Source organism: Rhinopithecus roxellana, chromosome 2 (assembly GCF_007565055.1).
Source record: "Rhinopithecus roxellana isolate Shanxi Qingling chromosome 2, ASM756505v1, whole genome shotgun sequence".
Taxonomy (NCBI): Eukaryota; Metazoa; Chordata; class Mammalia; order Primates; family Cercopithecidae; genus Rhinopithecus; species Rhinopithecus roxellana.
Genome location: NC_044550.1, coordinates 139,347,857 through 139,368,991, shown reverse-complemented (window position 1 = coordinate 139,368,991; position 21,135 = coordinate 139,347,857). Strand labels below are relative to the sequence as shown.

The 21,135-nt window shown below is 33.7% G+C and overlaps 1 protein-coding gene across 4 annotated transcripts in view; it reads left to right on the top strand.

Moving 5' to 3' along the window:
- ARAP2 (ArfGAP with RhoGAP domain, ankyrin repeat and PH domain 2) overlaps positions 1–21,135 on the top strand; it is a 186,131-nt gene that overhangs the window by 106,292 nt on the left and 58,704 nt on the right. For all 4 annotated transcript variants that reach the window (XM_010365834.2, XM_030921122.1, XM_030921111.1 and 1 more), the window contains exons 20-22: positions 11,312–11,475; positions 15,995–16,207; positions 20,060–20,165. In XM_010365834.2, the coding sequence (XP_010364136.2) occupies positions 11,312–11,475; positions 15,995–16,207; positions 20,060–20,165 (483 nt within the window). The remainder of the gene's footprint in view (positions 1–11,311; positions 11,476–15,994; positions 16,208–20,059; positions 20,166–21,135) is intronic.

The window sequence follows — 21,135 nt, the reverse complement described above, 5'->3', positions numbered from 1 at the left end:
CTTCATTTGATTATTTTTATTGCTGTGACAAGGATAATGACTTTCAATGGTTTTCGGAACCTGCCTTTCCTTCAACTTCACGGGACGACATCAAGAGCTTTATACAGCAAGCATATTGCTGATTAGATATTTATGTCAGATTGTGTTTTTTAACTTCTAGGCATAATTGGGACTTTGCATTTTTACTTATTTCTTGGATTATTATGGTTAATGATACTTTATATTATTATTTTGGGTACCAGATGATGATTTCACTGTACTGTCAGAGTACTGTTAATTTTATGTCCAGAAATAATGAGAAATTATTAGGTATAGATAGGATTTAGCATGAAAATACTAGCATAATTGCAGTTTTACAGTCATTTATTAATATTTATGGAATGCCTACTGACTGCCACTTCCATGGCAGGAAAATAAAAAAGGTAAACAATATAAACTTGGTGTCTGACCCCTCAGAGTTTATGTTCTTAAACAGATAGGCAAGCATCAGCTTAGCAAATGTGTTTATCCTTTTCATTTTTTCAGGTTATTATAGCCAAGGTTTTTTTATACCATTTTTTTAATCTATGAAGGATTTGACCAGTGATACATAGGTTTGAATTAAAATGTAGCAAACGTGGATTAGAATGATTTAGTTTGATGAAATTCTATTTAGTGCTTACTGCATGCAGTCCACCCCCTCACAAATGCAAGATATGGAAGCCAGAGCACTAAATGTTTTGTTATTTTGTACGTTTTGATCTTACCCTGGACTGCAGAAATCAGGAGATGAAATTCATTTGTAATATTGTTTTTGAGTTCATGGAAAAGTAGAAAACTAATGAATTCCAAAATAATGGTCACAGACACTTAGTAACGTTTTCGGTAATTCAAAGTTTTTGTCTACATGTGTTACGAACAAGTTATGTTGAAAGTATTTTTATGAAAGTGAAGAGTAATAATAGGAATGGGAGAAACGTGAGGATAAATATAACCAAGTTATTTTCCTTAAATTTCTTCGTATAGCTAATGTACCATACCCACCACTTAAAAGCACCTATATTATCACATGCTTCTGTCTTTGGTTTACTTACTTTTCCTTTTTACTCCAAATCAATATCATCTGATAATAACAATGATGACAGTAGGGCAGTTACCGTGTGCTAAGCCCCATTTTAAGTACTTAAACAGCCTTCTTTTGCCTATATGATATTGAGGAGAATGGTTCATTTTAAAGTTAAGATCATTTTGTAACTTAAATTTTTTTTAAAGTGTTCAGTATTCATTCACCAATATCTTTGTAGAGATGTTTCTCAGGATTTAAATAAACAAGTGTACTAGGAGTCTGGATAGACACTAAGTTACTAGAATTCAAAATTTAAGCATTTATTAGAAAAATAAAAATGTTTACTAGAAAACATTTTTATAAAATTATTAGAAAACATGTCCATACAATTCCTACATAATTGAAAATGGAGTAGAGAGAAGGGAGGTCAACATCGTACATAAAAGTAAAGAATCTTCACAGTAGATGACAAGAACATGAGGTTATGAACCCTGACAGAACAAAGACCATACATACGTGGCAGGCACAGCACCCTGTATGGTGCAAAACAGGGTCTCATATTTATGTATCTACTTATGTACATAGACATATAAACATATGTGTGTGTATTCTGTAACTACATAGACATCATATAGGGAATAATGGAAAAAGGAGCAGGTTTGGGAGACAGCCTGGGAGATAATGAGTTTAAAACATGTTGAGCATGAGATTTCTTATAAGTCATCTAAGAATAAATTGATGGGAGAAAGTTATTTTTATGGATAAGATATTCATGAAAAGATTAACAGGTTGGAGATACAGATATTGGAGTTATCAGCGTGAAGAAAGAAGAAGGTGAAATTACTTAGGGTGATTCTATGGAAGGAGAGAGGAAGAAATCCTGTGTTGGAGCTTTGATGACTATACATCATTTTTAGGGGAATTTGTCAGGCAGTAGTAGCTGCTTGTTTACTCAGAGAGTGAGGCCAGAAACTAAGAGAGAGTACAAAGTGTTACAAAGCCCAGGAAGACGGTGTCTCAAAAAGGAAGGATCAGTTAAAAATGCCAAGTGTTGATACAAGGACATACCCAGTGAGAATATACATTCCATGAGATAAATGATTTGAAGTCCCTCTGGTGACTTGGGGGAGAGCAGAAGTGAACAGGCAGGTACTAGATCAGATTAAGAATGGGAACTGAGTAAAGTAAGATAGCTGGTGAGGTCACTTTGTCAAAGATGTCTGGAGGGAGGTTCATAGGATTAACTAGGTAAGGGATTTGACCCAGAAAGGGCATATATGTGCAGTTTGTTTTCAGATGGCTTGAAATTGTACACGTATAAATTTTGACGGAAAAGAAACATAAAATGGGAGGGATTGAAGGTCTAAGAGAGAGTACAAGCAAGAGAGCAAGATCCCTCAACTGCAAAAGTAAGAAAAGAAGAATTGATGGATGATTTTGGATGTTCATAGTTTTCTCCATGTGGTAGTGGGATGTTGAGAGAGATACCAGTCAATTTTCAATTGCTTTGTGAACTGGGAGATAAGAGTGACGACCCTTGAGCTTCTGGCCCGGGTGATTCTCTGAATGATAGTATCATTTGCCAAGATAGAGACTATGCACTTCTCTCCCAGTACTCAAACATAGCTAGTTAATTATAGCTGTGATTGTTGAAAAGCTGTTTCAGTACCATGCCAAAATGAGAAAATTTCATTGTACCACCCATTTTCATCTCCCTTTTGATCTATTAGCCCTTTGGGAAATGATGACTGTCAGCAATGGTAGATTCTGTTAGATTTGTCAGTGACAGATAAAATTGTGGCTTCTGGAAATAAAACAACTTCCAGTTATTTATACTGATGGCCTATAGAGATAGTGTGAATAGTTGAAAGAAAGAAAAACCAACCAGCTATAAGCTTGAACCTTTAATTTTTGCTAGTGGCAGCTTCAGCCAGAAATGTAAATCATACATAAATTTAATGAGTTAATTTCACGTATTTTTCCTGTTCTTATCTACCTTTGATTAAAATGCTGAAATACATTAATGTTTTTTAAAAGCAAGGAGGAGAAAGAATCCTCTAAACTGGAAATGTCTATCAATTGATAATTATCCCCTGTATATAGTCACTATTTAGATAGATATTTTAATCTTCATGGTCATTTTCTCTATATGCATAGCATGAGTGTCTTTAGACAGAAAATATTGCAATAATATTTTCCACACACGAGCATTTTTGCTCTAAAAAGCTCTAAACAGAAGGTGTTCCAGATGGTGTCATTTTAATGTGTATTCTTTGTATACTTTAAAAATTATTTTGGAAAATAAAGCTTTCTTGATTACACTTAAGGGTTTCTGGCATGCTATTTGATGTTGTTATTGGGACTTAGATTTTGTGCTTTTCTTTTAGGCCTTACTACTGTTTGTGCAAATAAAAAAAATCATATTGTCAAATATCTCTTGTTAGCGAATATTTTAGACCAGGAAGGCAGAAGGCATTTTCCTGGACAGTAAGAAATTGTATCGTCACTTTGACTGAAATGTTCAGGAAATTACATATTTTTCTCAAAATTTGAGAACTATTTTTGCACTTTAACCCACGTCTCCTGCGTATGTTTTTCTAAGAAATAAGTTACTGTGTTTACCATTTTCACATTCCATAGCTGCATGCCCATTGCCATAGACACTTACTATGCTTTTGTTGAAAAGTTGCTGGTTTTAATAAACACAGTGTGAATAAGTAAACTGTGTTATCAGAAACAGAAAAGACTAGTGTGTTTTTTGTTTTAGATTCCTTGGTTGATATATAGTAAAGCATAATACACTTGATGTCTCCCAAGCTTGACTGCATTTCAGTTTTAATTGCAAATTCTTCACAAAAAGAAGCTTAACACTGGGGAATAAACACTTTATCAGTATGTTTCACAATTATGGAACAGATTACTTTTGTCAGTTTGGGAGATTAACACCCTAAGTTTAATATTCCTTATTTCCTATCACCTTATTCCATATGATCTTTTCTCCCCCTTCAATGTGTTTTATAGCAGCTAATATGTTAGCAATACTCCAGAGGCTGAATTATCTTAAAGTGGTTTCTAAATTGTGCACGTAATTGCAAATTAAACAGTAGCCTATTGCCCACAATATAAGCTTGAATGCTTTTGTAACTTTCTGATGATTTAATTCTTAGAGATGGCTTAATCTGAATATTGCCAAAGCAAACAAGAGATTCTCTTCTCTCACCACCCCCACAGGTTTTTAAAAAAGAAAGGGACTCTTAGAAAACAAATATTAAGTGATTTTATGTTCAAGAAAATTATGATAAAGGGAATATGTGTCTATTAACAAAAGGTAGACTTTAAAATGTATGTTATTTGCTTTAACAATTTTGTTTCATTTAGTTCAAAGTACCTCTATGTACCAGGAGTTAAGCTTATGAAGAAATAAGTATGATATGATGGGGAAAAATGGACAAAAGAATGAGCAGATCCCTCTAAGATATGTGTGTGTGTGTGTATGTGTGTGTGTGTATGTGTGTGTGTGTATGTGTGTATGTATGTATTGTTTTTGTTGTGTTTTTTAAAGAAAAATATTTTTAACTGGATCTATCATCCTATGAAGGACTTAGGTAGGAAGAAATGAAGGGGGCCTGAGACACAAGGTAGTCCAAGAGGTAGAAATAATAGCTTCAGATAAATAGGATGGGCTAGAAACAACCTCAGTATGGGTTGGCCTTAACTTTGAGCGCTTGAGGAGGACGCATGAGACAATGGGCCTGGAAAGATAGACTGTTACTCTATTAGTATTTTCAATTGAATTTAATTCATAACTTGCCTTATTCTGGAAAGCATTTCTGAGTAATTCTTGAGTATTTGGAAGTTTAATATGTTTCCAAATAACCCATACTTCACAGTAGAAATCACAGGAATAATTAGGAAATATTTGATCAATGATAATAAAATCATAACATCAAAATTGTGTGATGGAGCTACAAAACTATTTCAAGGAAGTTGAAAGCTTTAAATGCTTATGCTAAATCAAAAGATCTAAAATCCATCCTCTAAACTTTTACCTTAAAAATCTAAAAAAGAGCAACTTAGACCTAACGTGGTTCAGAGAATGAATTGATACAGACAGTAGAAAGAATGAATAAATGGAATATATTTTAAAAAAAGAAAATCTGAGTCACCAATAGCTGGTCCTTTGAAATAATCAATTTAGTTAATAAATTTTTAACTTTTTTTGGAAAAGTTAAGAAAATTGATAAAACTCTAACTAGAAGATAGGACAGAAGATACAAATTACCAGTATCATAAAACTATGGATCATTTTAATATTTAAAAGATAAGAAAATATTATGACCAACTTCATACCAATGAATTTAACACATGGAATATAATCAAAACAGTTTTTTCAAATACAGGAATTAGGCAAACATATTTATTCCCACCACTTCTATTTATCGTTTTATTTCTGGTTTAATATGATAAAGCAAGGAAGTTGGAGAGAATCATAAGTATTGGAATTATAAGTTAAAAACTCAATTATAATTTGTTCTTTAAGCAACATGGTTAATAAAATGAAATCATACACTGGTACTATTCAAAATATATGTGTCTAATATAGCACTCATATCCAAAACATGGACAGAATACATATAATTCAATTAGAAGAAGACAAAAACCCAATAAAATAACAAAAAAAAAATGAATAGAGATGTCTAAAAGAATATCTATGAATAGCCAACAAGCACATGTAAAGTTAATTACCATAGAAATACAAATTAAAATCACAATGAGATCACATTGAATAAACTAAGTTTTTTAAAAAGTGGCATGCAAAGCGTTGGCCAGTATGGTGGGATTGTAAAATAGTACATTCATTTTGGGAAGCAGTTTAGAAGGTTTTTGTTTTTAAAAAGAATACAGTCAGTTTACATGTAACTATACATCCCAACAAATGAGCTCCTAGGTATTTACCCAAAACAAATCATAATATAGGTCCACAAAATGACTCCTATGCAAATATTCAAATCAGCTTTATTTATAATAAAAAGGAGACCCCAAATGTTTTTAGTCAGTGAACGTGTAAACAGAGTATGTTATGTGTTCATATGTGAAATACTGATTATCATTATAAAGGGACCTATATTAGCAACAACACGAATGAATCTTAAAACCATTGTGCTGAGTAAAAAAAGCCAGGCACAAAAGAGTAATACTGTATAATTCCATTCCTATGAAGCTTTAGAGCTGGTAAACTAATGAATGGTGACGGAAGGCAGATAAGTTCTTGCCTAAGATTGTGAGTGGGAAAAGGGATGCAATGCAAAGAGTTATGAGTGAACATTGTGAGTGATGGAAATGGTCTACATATTAATCATGGTGGTAGTTACTCAAGTGTAAACATTTGTAAAAATATTTCAAACCATACACTTAAAATGAGTTCATTAAAAATTCTAATGACCAGGCATCACTCACAGAAATAACACAGTTCATACTTTCCCAGAAGAAAACAAACCCAAAAGCCTATTTGGATGAGAAGTAGGGTCTTCTTTGAGAGGTTGCTTAGGAAGTATAAAGAAAAGTGCACAGTACACCCTTCTAAAACTATCCTCCAAAGTCCTGTCCAGTACATTTCCAACATGCCTAGGATGCTTTTCAAGGCAGAATGTAAGTGTACAGTCTTGAAGAAGAGAAATAGGTCTTCTGTTATGAGTGGCTTTAGCAGATCATCTTTCACGTCCATTCTAAAAGTGTGACTGTGTAATAAATTGTTGAGGAAATTCTGTTTTGTGAATCTTAGGTGTGATAGGACTAAGAAGAAAGGCAACAGAAAGACACATCACCATTTCACGTCTTGAATGAGTCTTTTTGGACCTGAGGACCAGAGTTTTAAATTATGGAGATCTGATTCCTCAGGTGAAGGAAGGCTCATAAACCAGGCTAGTACTGAGTACCTCGAATGTGCAATTCCTACCTAGTTCTGAGGCCTCAGACACGTTCTTTCTGGCTCTTAGTTTCCTAGTCATATATGGAAAAAAAGCTTGGCAGAGATATTTCCAGTTCTCTGGCTCAAAAGCTCAATGACAGTCTAAGACGGCTTGGTTCAGAAGGCTTTAAATATCTTTTCCTTCAAGGGATCAGTCAAAACTTCAACTTATGTGATTTGTTTCTAATTACATTTTTAAAAACACAGACATGTATAAAGAAGGAAACAAAATGTCCATGAGTTTTCTACCCAGAGTTAATTTAACATTTTAGGAAATGCAATTGAATTTATACATATGTGCAATTATGCATTCTTTGCTCATTGTACTAAGTTTATAATATATATATTTGGAAGTAGCTAAATCACTTAACCTTTCACTAGTTTTTGGGATTTCAGCTTCCATTTTTTATATGTTTGGGTAAATGTATGTCTTTGTGTGCATGTGCACATGTGCGTGAGAGAGGGACAGAAATGTATTGAAAGAAACAGATATTTACCTTCATTTCAAATCATGTACTTATGAAAGAGTCCTGTGTTTGGAACTAATTGTCAAAAGTAATGGATACATGTTTTAAGATTCTTAGAACATATTTTCAAATTTCTTTTTAGAGTATCTCATCAGTCTTTAAAATACTATGCACATCTTGTTAGACTCTAGTGATGAACATCATACATTTTAGATCTTTGATAAATTGCTTTGACACATCATTGATTTTACATATGTGTGTATGTGTGTGTGTGTGCATGTGTGTATGTGTGTGTGTCCATTCTAATAGTGTGACTTTGTAATAAGTTGCTCAGGAAATTCTGTTTTGTGAATCTTAGGTGTGATAAGACTGATATATATATACACACACACACACACACACACATATACATATATATATATATACACATACTTGATTCTTAGACTGGTTTGTGGTTACATTGGCTAATTCTTTCTGTGACTTACCTTTCCATGGCTGATGACCATGTTTCTGTGGAGGACTTACTATTTTATTTTTGTATAAATGCTTAGGGTATTATCTTTTCCAGCCATATTTATAGAGTATTTCATTTGCTTTTCAGTTTTGTTTAAAATATTCTTTATATGAGCATATTTATTTTTTATGTAGTCAAGTTTATTGATTTATTATTTGTGAAGATACTTCTGGTTCTTGTCATAGACTAGGCTCAAATATGATTGTTTATGCTTTATGGTTATTGTATTGCAGTTTTAATATAATTGTTTTTGTTAGTCCTTGGACCTAGTTTCTAGGTCTTATTGAACTGGCTTGATCATTATAACAAATAAGAATTTTTCTTTATATGGCTTTGAAGTGCCCTTTGGAATTTATGCTTAGAAAATGGACAATTAGCATAACTAATTTCTCTGTAATTAGAGTTCATCAATATTACTTTTCTGATTGTCAGGATATAAGTAAATGTTTCCTTGGAATTCTCATCCGGGAATGTGAAATTGTTGTTTGATAACACTTGAAATCTCAAAGTCGACCAGCATTTGTATTGAACATATCTTTTGATGCTTTATTCAGTGTCCACGAATTTTGGGTAAGCATCAGAGAGGCAAGTTAGTGCACTGATGCTATTAAATGTGAAACCATCTATTGCACTGCATATATACTTTGGGATTCGCCCTTTGACAAATCGAGAAAGTTCTACTCTTCACTAATTCACAAGGAGACAGCTCAACTCGTCATCAGAGGATTTTTTTTCTGACTAGAAAGAAAATTTGAAGTTTGAAAATGTCACAGTTTATGGCAGAATTATACTCATATTGTAGGAGGGACACTGCATTTTGGATTTCTTTCACTGCTTGCTAAAACACCCATTGTAGTTGTTTATAAGCAAATAGTTACAAAGATTTTATATCATATTTAAAGCTCAATTATTAAATTACGTAAAATGTTTCTCTCTTTACCTAAACTTGTGAATATAGCAAGACATAATGTTGATTAAGTTCACATAATCAAGAGGTTTGATATTTCTCAAAAAAATTATCTGAGTTATATAAGTTAGACAAATACATCCAGCAATAGAATGCTTTTTTGAGCTAAAGATGATATAAAATCAATGAAAAGGCTGTAGCATGTCAGGTGTATTAGTGCAAATTTCAGAATTCTTCAAAAAGAAAATTACAACACCTAGAGGTCAGGACTGCTCTGGTGCTGTGGAAAATAGAAACAATAGATAAAGATGTCAAAAAGCAAGAGATGAGGATTACAAGCACCAGTATTAGTAAAACAGTAGTAGTTATGGCAAGTTCAAATGTTAGAAATGAGCGTGATAAGGTGCAGGTATCTTTGTCTTCTTCCAGGAGCATTTCAAGAAAGAATACAAAGGGAAGAAAGGAAATTTTTTATTTCTTTTTTTAAATTAGGTACAATGATTATCAGAAATGTAAAAGATTACATTCCTTATTATCCACCCCTTTCCCCCAAAGCCCCAGAATTCATGCAGTTTATTAATGTCTCTTTAGGTTGAATATAAACTAGCCCTGTCAAGTCTGAAATCAAGATTACATAGTTTTACTTTGGTGTAAATATACTTAAAATACATCAACAATCGTTTTTCAAAGCAAACTTTGTATCTAGTGATAGGTCTTTAAAACTGCTGTGTATCCACTAAATGCCAGACACTATGCTAATGACTGGAGATACTGAAATTCTTTGCTTGCCTGTGTAAAGTTTGGAGTTTCGTGGCTAAAACATTCACATAGCTACAGCAGGTGATACGATGCAGGACAAAGCCACCATTGAAAGATTGAAAAGAAGTATCTGTGACATACTAAGCATAAGAGGGAGGTCAGGAACAGTGTCAAAGAGTCTTACCTGGAGTAGAATTTGGGGGGAAGGTTTGGAGTAGCCAGCCAAAGAGCAGGCAATATGTATTACAAAATCCAGGGTGTGTGTGTGTGTGTGTGTGTGTGTGTGTGTGTGTGTTTATGTTTCCTGAGTGTCTTAAGTATAGGAGAATGGCAGATCAAATTGCATGTAAAAATATAGACAAGCTTATGAAGACTTTTTATCTTGAAAACTCAAGAACTTTAAGGCAGTGATCTGAAAGTGATGTCATTAGCTTTGCATTTTAGATCATTCTGGCAATAGTGAGGAGTAGAGATTACAGAGGTTGAGAATTGGGAAAGGAATTCTGTAAGGAGGGGCTGTAGTGACCTGAAGGAACAACATGAAGATCTGAAATAAGGCAATCTTGGAAAGGAGAGGAGTCAGAGTGAATACATTGGGAAACTGAGTCAACAGAATTTTGTGACTGAAGTAATGTGGCAGTGATTGGGTAAAGAAACTGATCTACACTTAATTAATCCTAAATTTCTAGTGTGGTATGTGGAAAATTTTTGGTGCCAGAAGGTTGGTATGGGAGAGCAAAAGCTTTGATATGCTTATTGCACATTAAGGTGAAGATTATCAAATACAAATATTCTTTAGTAGTATAGTTTATACATTAGTCATTAATATTATGTCTGTTGAGTGTTGTCCTAAGTGCTATTATTATGTTTATTTTGCCAATGATGAAACTGAAGCAAAAATAAGGTTGACCTGTCTAAAGTTACAAAGGAAGTAAATGGCAGAGCTAAAATTTAAGTTCAGAAAGTCTGATTGTCATTCCCACTCTCAGGTGCTCTATTCTCCTGCTTTTCAGTCACATGGATATCTATCTGATCTATGAAAATTATAGCCTGGAGATAGGGATTTGGAAGTAAACTAATTTATGTGAAAAGATGAAACTACTGGCCTGAATGACATGACCCTGGAGAGTCCGTGGAGCTTTTGTGTGAGCTGAGGTTATGACTTTGTCATTCAGAAAGAGGAAGTGAGATTGGGAAAGAGACTGAGTGACCAGAATGATAGGAGGAAAATCCAGAAAGAATTGTGTTATAAAATTCAAATAGAATGCTAGTTTTTTCTCTTTTTAAGAAATAAAATCAACAATTCTAAAACCTTAAAAAACATAGCCAGAAATAGCAGTTAGAAGTCACAGGTGATAGCCACAATGGTTTTAGTTTAGTTATTCAGAAAGAGAATAAAAGAGGCTGGGGAATGAAAAGAAGTGAGACCATAAATTCAGAGAGCTTCCTCAATGCTATGGAGTGATGTGACTATACAGGCCAAAGAGGGATTGAGTGGAAGTTCATGGTGGATGAGAATAAAAGAAGAGTTTTTCTTGTAATAGGTAAAACAGGATCACGATTGTGTGGATTTTAGGGTAATCTGTCTTGGAGTAAGATTTTTTTTAAAGAGCAAAATTATAATTTGAAATGCTTTTTAAACTTTTAACAGAACATTATACATCCATGGGCATACCAAGTTGGATTTCACAGTCTGGCATACTGCAATTGAAAAAGCAGCAGGTACAGATGGTAATGCTTTACAAGATCAGCAGCTCAGCAAAAATGACGTTCCCATTATAGTGAACAGCTGTATAGCATTTGTTACACAGTATGGTAAGTATCACTGAGTTTGTATTCAACCTCTAGAACTGATCATATCATTCTTACAGATTTTTAAGTGGTACCTCTATTGGACTGAATTGAAACCCTTTATATTTGTAAGTACACTAGTGAAAAATAAAGGCAGATTTACTGCTCAGCTAATTACCATTCCTTCTCCCAATAAGACTCATTTAAACTATACCATACATTTTTACCATTTCCTCCTTCCTTTATATGCATAAAATATTAAATAACATTGAAATAATCTAAATTATAATATGTACATATGTACATAAAAATAGTAGATTATATGTTTTATTCAAGTAAGAAAAAATAGTAGATTGAAGACTATCTTTCAGAGATTACAAGGCTAGATTAAAGCCTACAGTGACACAACACATCTAAGCATGTTTTTAGAAGTGATGAACTGTGGAACCTTATGTGAAATAATTTGCTTCCTTTGGCATACATAAAGTGTGCATGTAGTTTATATTCAGCAGTATAGCTATTAATTTTCACAATTTTTGCTCATTTTCAACAGATGTTTCAATGACTAGTTTGCAAATAAAAAACATGTTGATCTGTACCATGGTCCAGCTTCATGTCAGTTTTATATGCTATGCTAGTATTTTAGATATACCTGAAAGATATCCTCTTTTCTTCATGTTTATTTTCAAATGGTTATGAGTTCTCCAAATTCCTTTTATTGCATATATCTTTCATACTGTAAATTTCTTGACGCTATTTTAAATGTGAAAATGTTAAAATGTTACCATGAGCCCTTTTAACCTGTAGGTAAATGCCATTTATTTAGATTACAAATGTGGAAAAGAGGAAAATGATTTGATATTTTGGATTGTATTAATTTTTTTTTGTTCTCCTAATATTAGAGGTGTCTTTGGGTGTTTTTAATTTGAAAAGAAGATATAAGTAGTGAGGTCTACAGTAAAGCATTGTATTATTAGTCAATTGTTTCTTTATCAAGTGCTTATTGTATACCAGTCACTGGTCTCACTCTTAGAAACACAGTAGTGGAAGTAAAAAGTTCAAGACAAAGCTATGAATCATATCTTCTAGTATGGGAAACTGACAATACACTGATATGTAACAAAATATCAGAACTAATGATATGTATAAAGAAAACACTTTTCAGGAATTAAACTTAGGCATATTTTAATCTCTTGTTCTAGGGAGAGTGTCATTTTAAGTATTTTACTTACTTTGTATGTAATGCAAGTGCAATTATTAATGTCCAGATTCATTGTGTTTTTATGATGTATCTACTGAAATATATACATAATCACATATTTGGGCATTACTATAAGAAGTTTCCTGCTCTGATAGTATGTTCGTGTTTTTCTTATTAGCTATAATCATCTGTTAAAAAATGGAGGAAGGAGAATGTTACCTTTATTTGTTACAGCCATTCAGTGTTAGTGTACGTTTTGCAGATATACACGAATCATATATATGTTATGTTTTAACAGGAGCATAACTGGGAATCATCACATGTTAGTTTCATAATGGCATAAGGCCTTTCTTAAGCAAGAAATAATTAAAATACCTTGACTAGCTCTGATGTAGCCAATTTAATGTTTTTCTAGGGAAATCAGAATTTTCCTTGTGTTTATTTGGGTTTAAAATAATTCAGCATTAGATTTTTTCAACTAAAACTCATATGTTATAAAAACTTTATACATCTATTACAAGATGCCTTCACTTGCATGTTAGAATAATAAAGCCAATGAAGGATTGTGTTTATATAAATATACACGTACACTTACATATATACACACATATGTGTACATACATATATTCATATATATGCATACATATAGTCATATAACATGTATATATTATATATAAATGTATGTATCATATATTTTATATGTAATTATATATAAAATTGTGTTTGTATTATATATCTACTGAAAGTATATAAATAATCACATATTGGGCACTACAGTAAGAAGCTTCCTGCTGTGATAGTATGTTTATGTCATATATATATATATATATATATATATTTATATTGAGAACACTGGGGAAACCTCAATGCTACTAGCATGTATAGAAGAAAGATTTGGCAGGAACTTAGAAAATACCCAGTGATTATAGGATGCAGATGGTTTCATGGTAGCAATTATTTTGAACCTCCTGAGCTGTGGGTTGAAATCTCAAGACCAATTTTCTGTGCTCATTGTGTCATTGTGTCAAGGTTTGAACTTGACTGAGTTCATAAGATGACTTTTAGGGCTTTAATTTTTAAAAAGTAAATTACACTAGTTCTTGGAGAAAATTATTTCAATTATATAAACAAAATTATGTTCAAATTATTTTTCAGTTAACTTACTTGAGTGCCAGCTATTAGAAATTCATTCAGCTAGGGATATACTATCTCAAATGCTTAGTCAGTATTGATTTTTGTAGAACTTGCTTATTCTTGCATTAAGCAGTCATTTATTGAATACCTGCAGAGTAGTTCTAGGCACTGTGTAACTGCCGGATATACACAGAGATATGTCACAGAAAATAACACATAATTTTTGCCTTCTAGAAGTTTGCAGATTTATGAATAAGAGACAAATACATGAGCAGTTACAAGTCAGTGTGTAAAATTATCTAGTAAAGAGGTTCAGGGGGTGCTTCCGGTGTCCATGGTGTAGGGGTAAATTTCACTCAGAGAAGGCGTGGTAACAGAGAGCTTCATAGGTAAAGCACAGTGCTTACCATGAGCCCTAAGAGAAAATGGGAGCTAGTTAGGAGAAGAGGATAGGGATTCCAGGAGAAGAAATAGTGTGTGCCAAGGTATAGAGTCACAAATTTTGTGCTGGGAGCTTTGTGGTATTAAACGTGGCCAGAGCTTAGTGTAAGGAGAAGGAGTCAATCAATATAAAAGGCAACAGGTTAGAACAAGTCAGGTAAGGTTTAATATACAAAGTAAAATCCTCAAATTTTGCCTCATAGGCAGCAAGAGGGCAGTATTCGAATTTTTAAGCTTGTTGATAACACATACAGACCCGAATTTTAGATCATGCTGTTATCATTGTTGAGACACACAGAGGGCTGCACAAGAATATGGACAAGGAGTTGTGACAATGTAGTAAGAACTCAGTGCGCAAATAATAGCATATGGGATGGAAAGGAGAGGACAGTTGTGAGAGTGAGATCATGATGAAGAATCTATGTGATGCAGTACTGCATTTTTTTTGTTTTTAATGTGCTCTTTGAAAAATAAATACTCTGACTTGTAAGGGCTAGGGAGAAGGCAATGCCATATATTGAGGTAGAGAGTAACAAGATAAAGAACATGGTGGGGGTGGAAAGTGAGGTAATAAACAGGGCAGGAGAATTAATTCCTTTGGGTTATTTTTATTTGCCATAAGATGTATGGGTGTATGTGTGTATGTTGCATGTATATGTAATGGTATGTGTATGTATATGTGTGTATGTGTAAAATCATGGAAATTAAAACCTGAGTTAAAGTGGTTATGTAGAAGTGATGAGGTTGGATGGGTTCTCACCCCGTGGGCAGGAAGAGAAGAGAATTGAGGAAGGATCCCTGGGATGACCAGAAAGTATTAGATGAGCAGAAAAAATTAGAAGACTGAGAGAGCAATCACAGAGGGAAGGGAGAAAAATCATGATATGAAATCATGATGTAATGAAAGTTATGGGGTTACAAGAATTTACAGGCTTTCATTCAGAATGTCAAATGCTGCAAGGAGTTCTCCCTAGATAAAAATTGAAAAGCATCTAGAAAAAAAGAACGTTGTTAATATTCTTGATGAAGGGTGACCCCACCAGAATGGGGACTGGGCAGAGATACAAGATTGTGTGGTCAAAGGATTAACAGGCATGTGAGACAGTAGAAGGAATAAATATAGGAAATTCAGCCTGGTTGTGAAAGGAACAGGGAAAAGAAGCCTGGGAGGAGGCAAGGGAGGCTTTTGGGGTTTGAATTATTGTCATTGTCATCATCACTCTTCCTCCTAACCACTGCTCCTTTTATTTGGTATGGAGCACTTCATAAATCAGTAACCATGAAAAAGAGGTAACCCAACTCTCCATAGGAAATAAGGTGAAGATGGAAGCATTCAGAAATTAATATACAATATGGGGGCAGGAGGTTGATGACATTTATACCAGAGAGGCTCACTTTTGTCAGTGAGAAATGGAGGTAAGTTGTTTGCTGGGAGACTAAGTGAAGACAGGGCACTTTAAGTAAAAGAACGTTTGAAAAAGATACTATGGAGAGCTGGAGGAAGGACTGATCAGGAGCTTGCTAAAAGCTGAGTCTGCATGATTTGCTCATTAGGTTTACATTTTAAATACTAAAATGAGGGGTAAGAAGCCTTTCCTGCTCATGTATGTTTATATCATCTGTTGCGTAATGATTTCATCATCTTACTCATCATGTCAACACAACCATTTGTTTCGTTTTTAAAATATCAAAGTGGCTTTTGTATTTAGACTTTTAAAATATAACTTGTTTTTTTTTTTGTTGTTGTTGTTGTTTTTTTTAACAAAGGTTTAGGATGCAAATATATCTATCAAAAGAATGGTGATCCTTTGCGTGTAAGTGAACTCCTGGAGAGTTTCAAAAAGGATGCAAGAAGCTTTAAATTGAGGGCTGGAAAACATCAGCTTGAAGATGTGACGGGTGTGTTGAAAAGTTTTCTCTCTGACATTGATGATGCACTGCTTACCAAGGAGCTCTACCCGTACTGGATCTCTGCTTTAGGTAATATTTATACAGATATATATAGATATATATGTGTGTATATATATATATTATACAAACCATAACACATGCTTGCCTTTTAATACTTAGACTTTTTTGATAAGTTGAAATTTTAATTGAAAGAAAAAATGTACATAATGGCTTAGAACAGAAATTGTATAAATATCAATAGCTGTTTCAGTCTACCTCAAGAGAAATTAAAAATATTTGCTCAATCGTTTGGTATATACTTAGTTTTCAGTCAATTTCTTAGTTCATACTTTGCGTTAACTTTGGAATGTTATACTCAAGTCCATGTGTGCTACTAATTTCCCATTAAAAATAAAATGAAGCATTTACTACATGATTCATTTTGCAAGATAGTGTATATAACAGTTTTTAACTGTTGCTTCATTTATCCTAGATTCCATCTAATGAAATAGAATTTTGTTATACACTGTAAGAGAAGCTAATTAAGAAATGACCCTAGGAAAGGAGTTTATTAAATCCCTCATGGGTCAAATTAATTTCAGTAAAGCCTGTTTTTAACCTCCAATGCTTTGAAACAAGTCCTTTTATTGAAACATTACAATAACAAAGACTTAAATGTAAATATTGCCTTTAATTCCACCTTTTTAATAAAGATGCTTTTGTTTATCCATATTATAGTCCTTTTCTCTACTTTTGTAATTTATGTATATAACATTTTTATTTTTATTAATAAACTGTAACCATTTCTCATATATCTATAATATTTTCCAAATGATAATTTTCAGTCCTCCATTGTTCTAGGTTTTAAAACTTACTTTTGAATTGTTCTATAATTATAATGTGTTTGTCTCTTATATATTTAATCTGTTTCAAGATTTGTAAAATGGCTTTTGAATTTGGTCACATGGCATTCCTCTATTGAGAAGTAATTTATTTTCCTCATTGAAAGTATTTGTTTGATCTAAAACAAGTGATCTATTTAAAGATATTTTTGAAATGATGTTCCAAAACATGCACAGTTTGAAAATTATCCCAAGAATGACCCTAGTTAGTGTCAGGAAGAGTAGCATTATAACGAAAATAAAGTTTCTCATGATACAACTACCTGTCAGAAGTCTTTCATTTGCCTTCTGTTTCTCAAATCAGTAGGGTTCACTGTAATACCAAGAATACTTGATTATATAATTTTCTAAGATATAAAATACAGAGATAAATACATTGCTTTAATCTCAGTTCCCTTGAAACCCTCATTTTTGTTTTAAGAAAGTTTTATTGAAATGTGTGAAGCTCTTTAGAGTATCTCTACTTCATAAAGACTTATAATTTGTCTTTATTATAAAATTGGTTATCAGTAGTACATGGCAAGGCTGGGCATGGTGGCTCACGCCTATAATCCCAGCATTTTGGGAGGCCAAGGCAGGAGAATAGCTTGAGGCCAGGAGTTCGAGACCAGCCTGGACAACATAGTGAGACCTTGTGTCTGCAAAAAAAAAAAAAAAAAAAAAAAAAAGCATTAACTCAGGCATGATGATGTGCTCCTGTAGTCTCAGCTATTCTGAGGACTGAGGTGGGAGGATCACGCGAGCCCAGGAATTCCAGGCTTCAGTGAGTTGTGGTGGTACCACTGTACTCCAGCCTGGGTGACAGAGCTGAGACGCTGCCTCTTTATAAACAACAACAGGTGACAAATATACATTTGCTAAAGTTGTCAAATTGAGTGACAAGTCTTCACTGTTGTCAGTCTACCAGAACAAGGTAGTGAGCAGGGGTCAGAGTGTGTCCGAAAGGAATGTGTTCACCTTTGCCTTGCCTGTGAATTCTTTGAGAATTTATTTGGAGAAGGCTTTGAATACTGGGTCAAGTAACCTTTAACTCCTTTGCTTTTGCAAACAATATAGTTTGGCCAGACCCTTCAATAGTGGCCATGTTGGACCTGAAAAGAATAAACCAGTACCCTCTGAGTGAATTCATAAAACTCTTTTGATGTACTGTGTACTTGAGGTGGAGAATGCCTTACAGCCATGTACCACCTATATTTGTATGACATATATCTGTTCTTCTAGGAACACTGTTAAATTCTATGTCTAGTTGAATTGCTCATTGTATTTTCTATATGGCCTGAAATCTTTTCTGAGTTTTACTTTCAATTTATTTAGCTTTATTTTGAAAATCTATATTTTATAAGATGTGTGAAAATATGTGTACTAGCATGACTTTTTGTTTTAAGCATAGTAGTGTTAAATTTTAAGGAATAAATGCAATTTATCCTACAGTTAGAAACTAGATAACGTGAGGATAAATGTTTGGATTATACTGGGAATTATACATAATTAATTTCCAGTAATGTCTTTGAATGTAGTTTGGGTGTTTCCCCCTCTTTCTTATAGAGAGTCATCTACTACTGCACTTAATTCAGTATACTCATGTGTATGGTTATTGATCTCATGTACAGTCTAAATCAGTACAAAAGAGATATCACTTGCAATTTTGAATAGGAGTGTACTTGAAAACTGTGTCATACAGAGTTTCTTACCTAGCCAGGGATCCTAATGTCCTTTACAAGTGACTTTGTACTTTTAAGACATCATTAGTGTGCTGCTGATTTTCTGTGAATAGAAAAGGTAAGGCTAAGCAAGAAATAAAATAGTCTTGTATCCAAAGATAGTTGTGAATTGCGAGGAAATAATAAGTGTTATCACTCAAGTGATAACTTGAGTTATCAAGTCAGCACAAGTGATTTATTTGAAGAATGATCTATTTCCACTGTCAGATAGTATAGGTTAAACTGTCACTGCATGTCCTCTACAGAGAGTCTAGATTTTGGGGGGGGGGGGGTCCTGTCTCTAGTTTCTCCAGATATTTGCCTTCTTGGAGTTAGGTGAGTGGAGGGTAGTTCCTTTTCATCCTCCTCTCCATGAACCAACAAATTTCTGTTCATGACAAAAGCAGGAGGTCTATCGTCCTCTAAATCCAGATTGTAGTTAAGGACTGGGCTTGACTTCTTCCATTGTACTCTCACCTTTTCGAAAGAGGTGAAAGTACGCTTTACCTGGATCCAAGGGGTACTGTATAGTTCATAGTTCCAGGGTAGTTCATAGCTTTGGAAAGATTTTTATAATTTCATGAGAAACAAAAATCAGAAATGTCATTTTCAAATATAATTGATAAAACATTTCCTTAGCCAGAGTTAAAATACTTTTGGCTGCCGGGTGCGGTGGCTCAAGCCTGTAATCCCAGCACTTTGGGAGGCCGAGACGGGCGGGTCACGAGGTCAGGAGCTCGAGACCATCCTGGCTAACACGGTGAAACCCCGTCTCTACTAAAAATACAAAAAACTGGCCGGGTGAGGTGGCGGGCTCCTGTAGTCCCAGCTACTCCGGAGGCTGAAGCAGGAGAATGGCCTAAACCCGGGAGGCGGAGCTTGCAGTGAGCTGAGATCCGGCCACTGCACTCCAGCCCGGGCGACAGAGCAAGACTCTGTCTCAAAAAAAAAAAAAAAAAAAAATACTTTTGGCTTAACTTTTCAGTTTGTACTCCAGTTTGAATAATTAATTGAATATATTCCCATTAAGTTAAAGTTCAGTACTCCATAAAGTAGAAGATAAAAAAATACAATCCCTCCTAACCTTGTATTTTAAAAGTTATTTATTTTCAATTATAAATTATAAGAACTGGAGCACATAGTGCTGGAATGTTATGTAAATAAATACTTTTCCAGATTGATAGAAAATTACTTTAGAACTTCGAACAATTGTCTACTGAAACCTGATTGTATCACTTATTAAAATGCATTTGTTTGTGACTATTTTACAGTACTGCTGATAGATGAATTCATAACCTTGATAATTAGTTTACCCTCAAGATTTTTTTTTTTCCCTCCAGATACACAAGATGACAAGGAAAGAATTAAAAAATATGGAGCATTTATACGTTCTCTTCCAGGGGTCAACCGAGCAACACTAGCAGCTATCATTGAACACCTGTATAGGTGGGTAGATGAATGAACTTTTCTAGGCATTTCAAACACAGCATTTAATAAGGCACTATTTCTTACATGATTGTGAATCTTTCTACGTATCATAAGAGCTCATGTTAGTCTGTCTTTCTGTAATTAAGTCACATTTACAGATAAATAGCACCAGTAATATCTTAATCAGAAATAATCATATACAGTATCCTCAAAGGCATCTGATGCATAAGCAAGAATTTTAAAACTCAGTTGGTTTGTAAGCTGGAGAATGAAGGATGTGCAGGGACCAGAATTCTGTAACAAGAATCTGTCTATGAGGACAGTATTTTCTCATGGTGGACATTTCTTTATTATCAGTTTATATCTTAACTGACCTTTATATTTTGGTATCAGGCTATTGACACAATGAGGAAATTTTAAAAATCAAAAACAATTTTCTATGTCAAGGCATGAAAGTCTCCTTGCATTTGGAAAGATATGAGGAATATAATGGTGACTTTACAAATGAGATCTGAAGGATGAGGACATTTGAAAATAACCTTTTAAGTTAAAACTAGTTTTTTTTAATCTTAGCAAGAATTATTACAAAAACTTAAATAAATATAAATTTTGATTAAGGAATATATTGTCGCTCCCTGAATGGATGAAATACTCGCTTGAATAAATTTCTATAAAGCTGGATTTTGCTAAAAGTACCTTATTTGCAGTCTCCGTTTAGAAATCTTTCACAATTTGTGTTCTTTCCTCTTGTTCTTTTCTTTCCCAACCACTACTTCTCATTTATGTCAGCTCCATTATTGTAAAACTGATTTTTGTATTGCATCATACAAATATAGTCTACATTATATAGAGCTATCTCTATGCCTATGAGACGTTGAGACAAACTTTAATATAGAGAATTTTAGCGTGCAGCATGGAATTGTAGAGGATAAATTGAACGATTCATTGCGCGTTGTGGTCCAGGGGATGCATCTGTGCTTCAGATTTA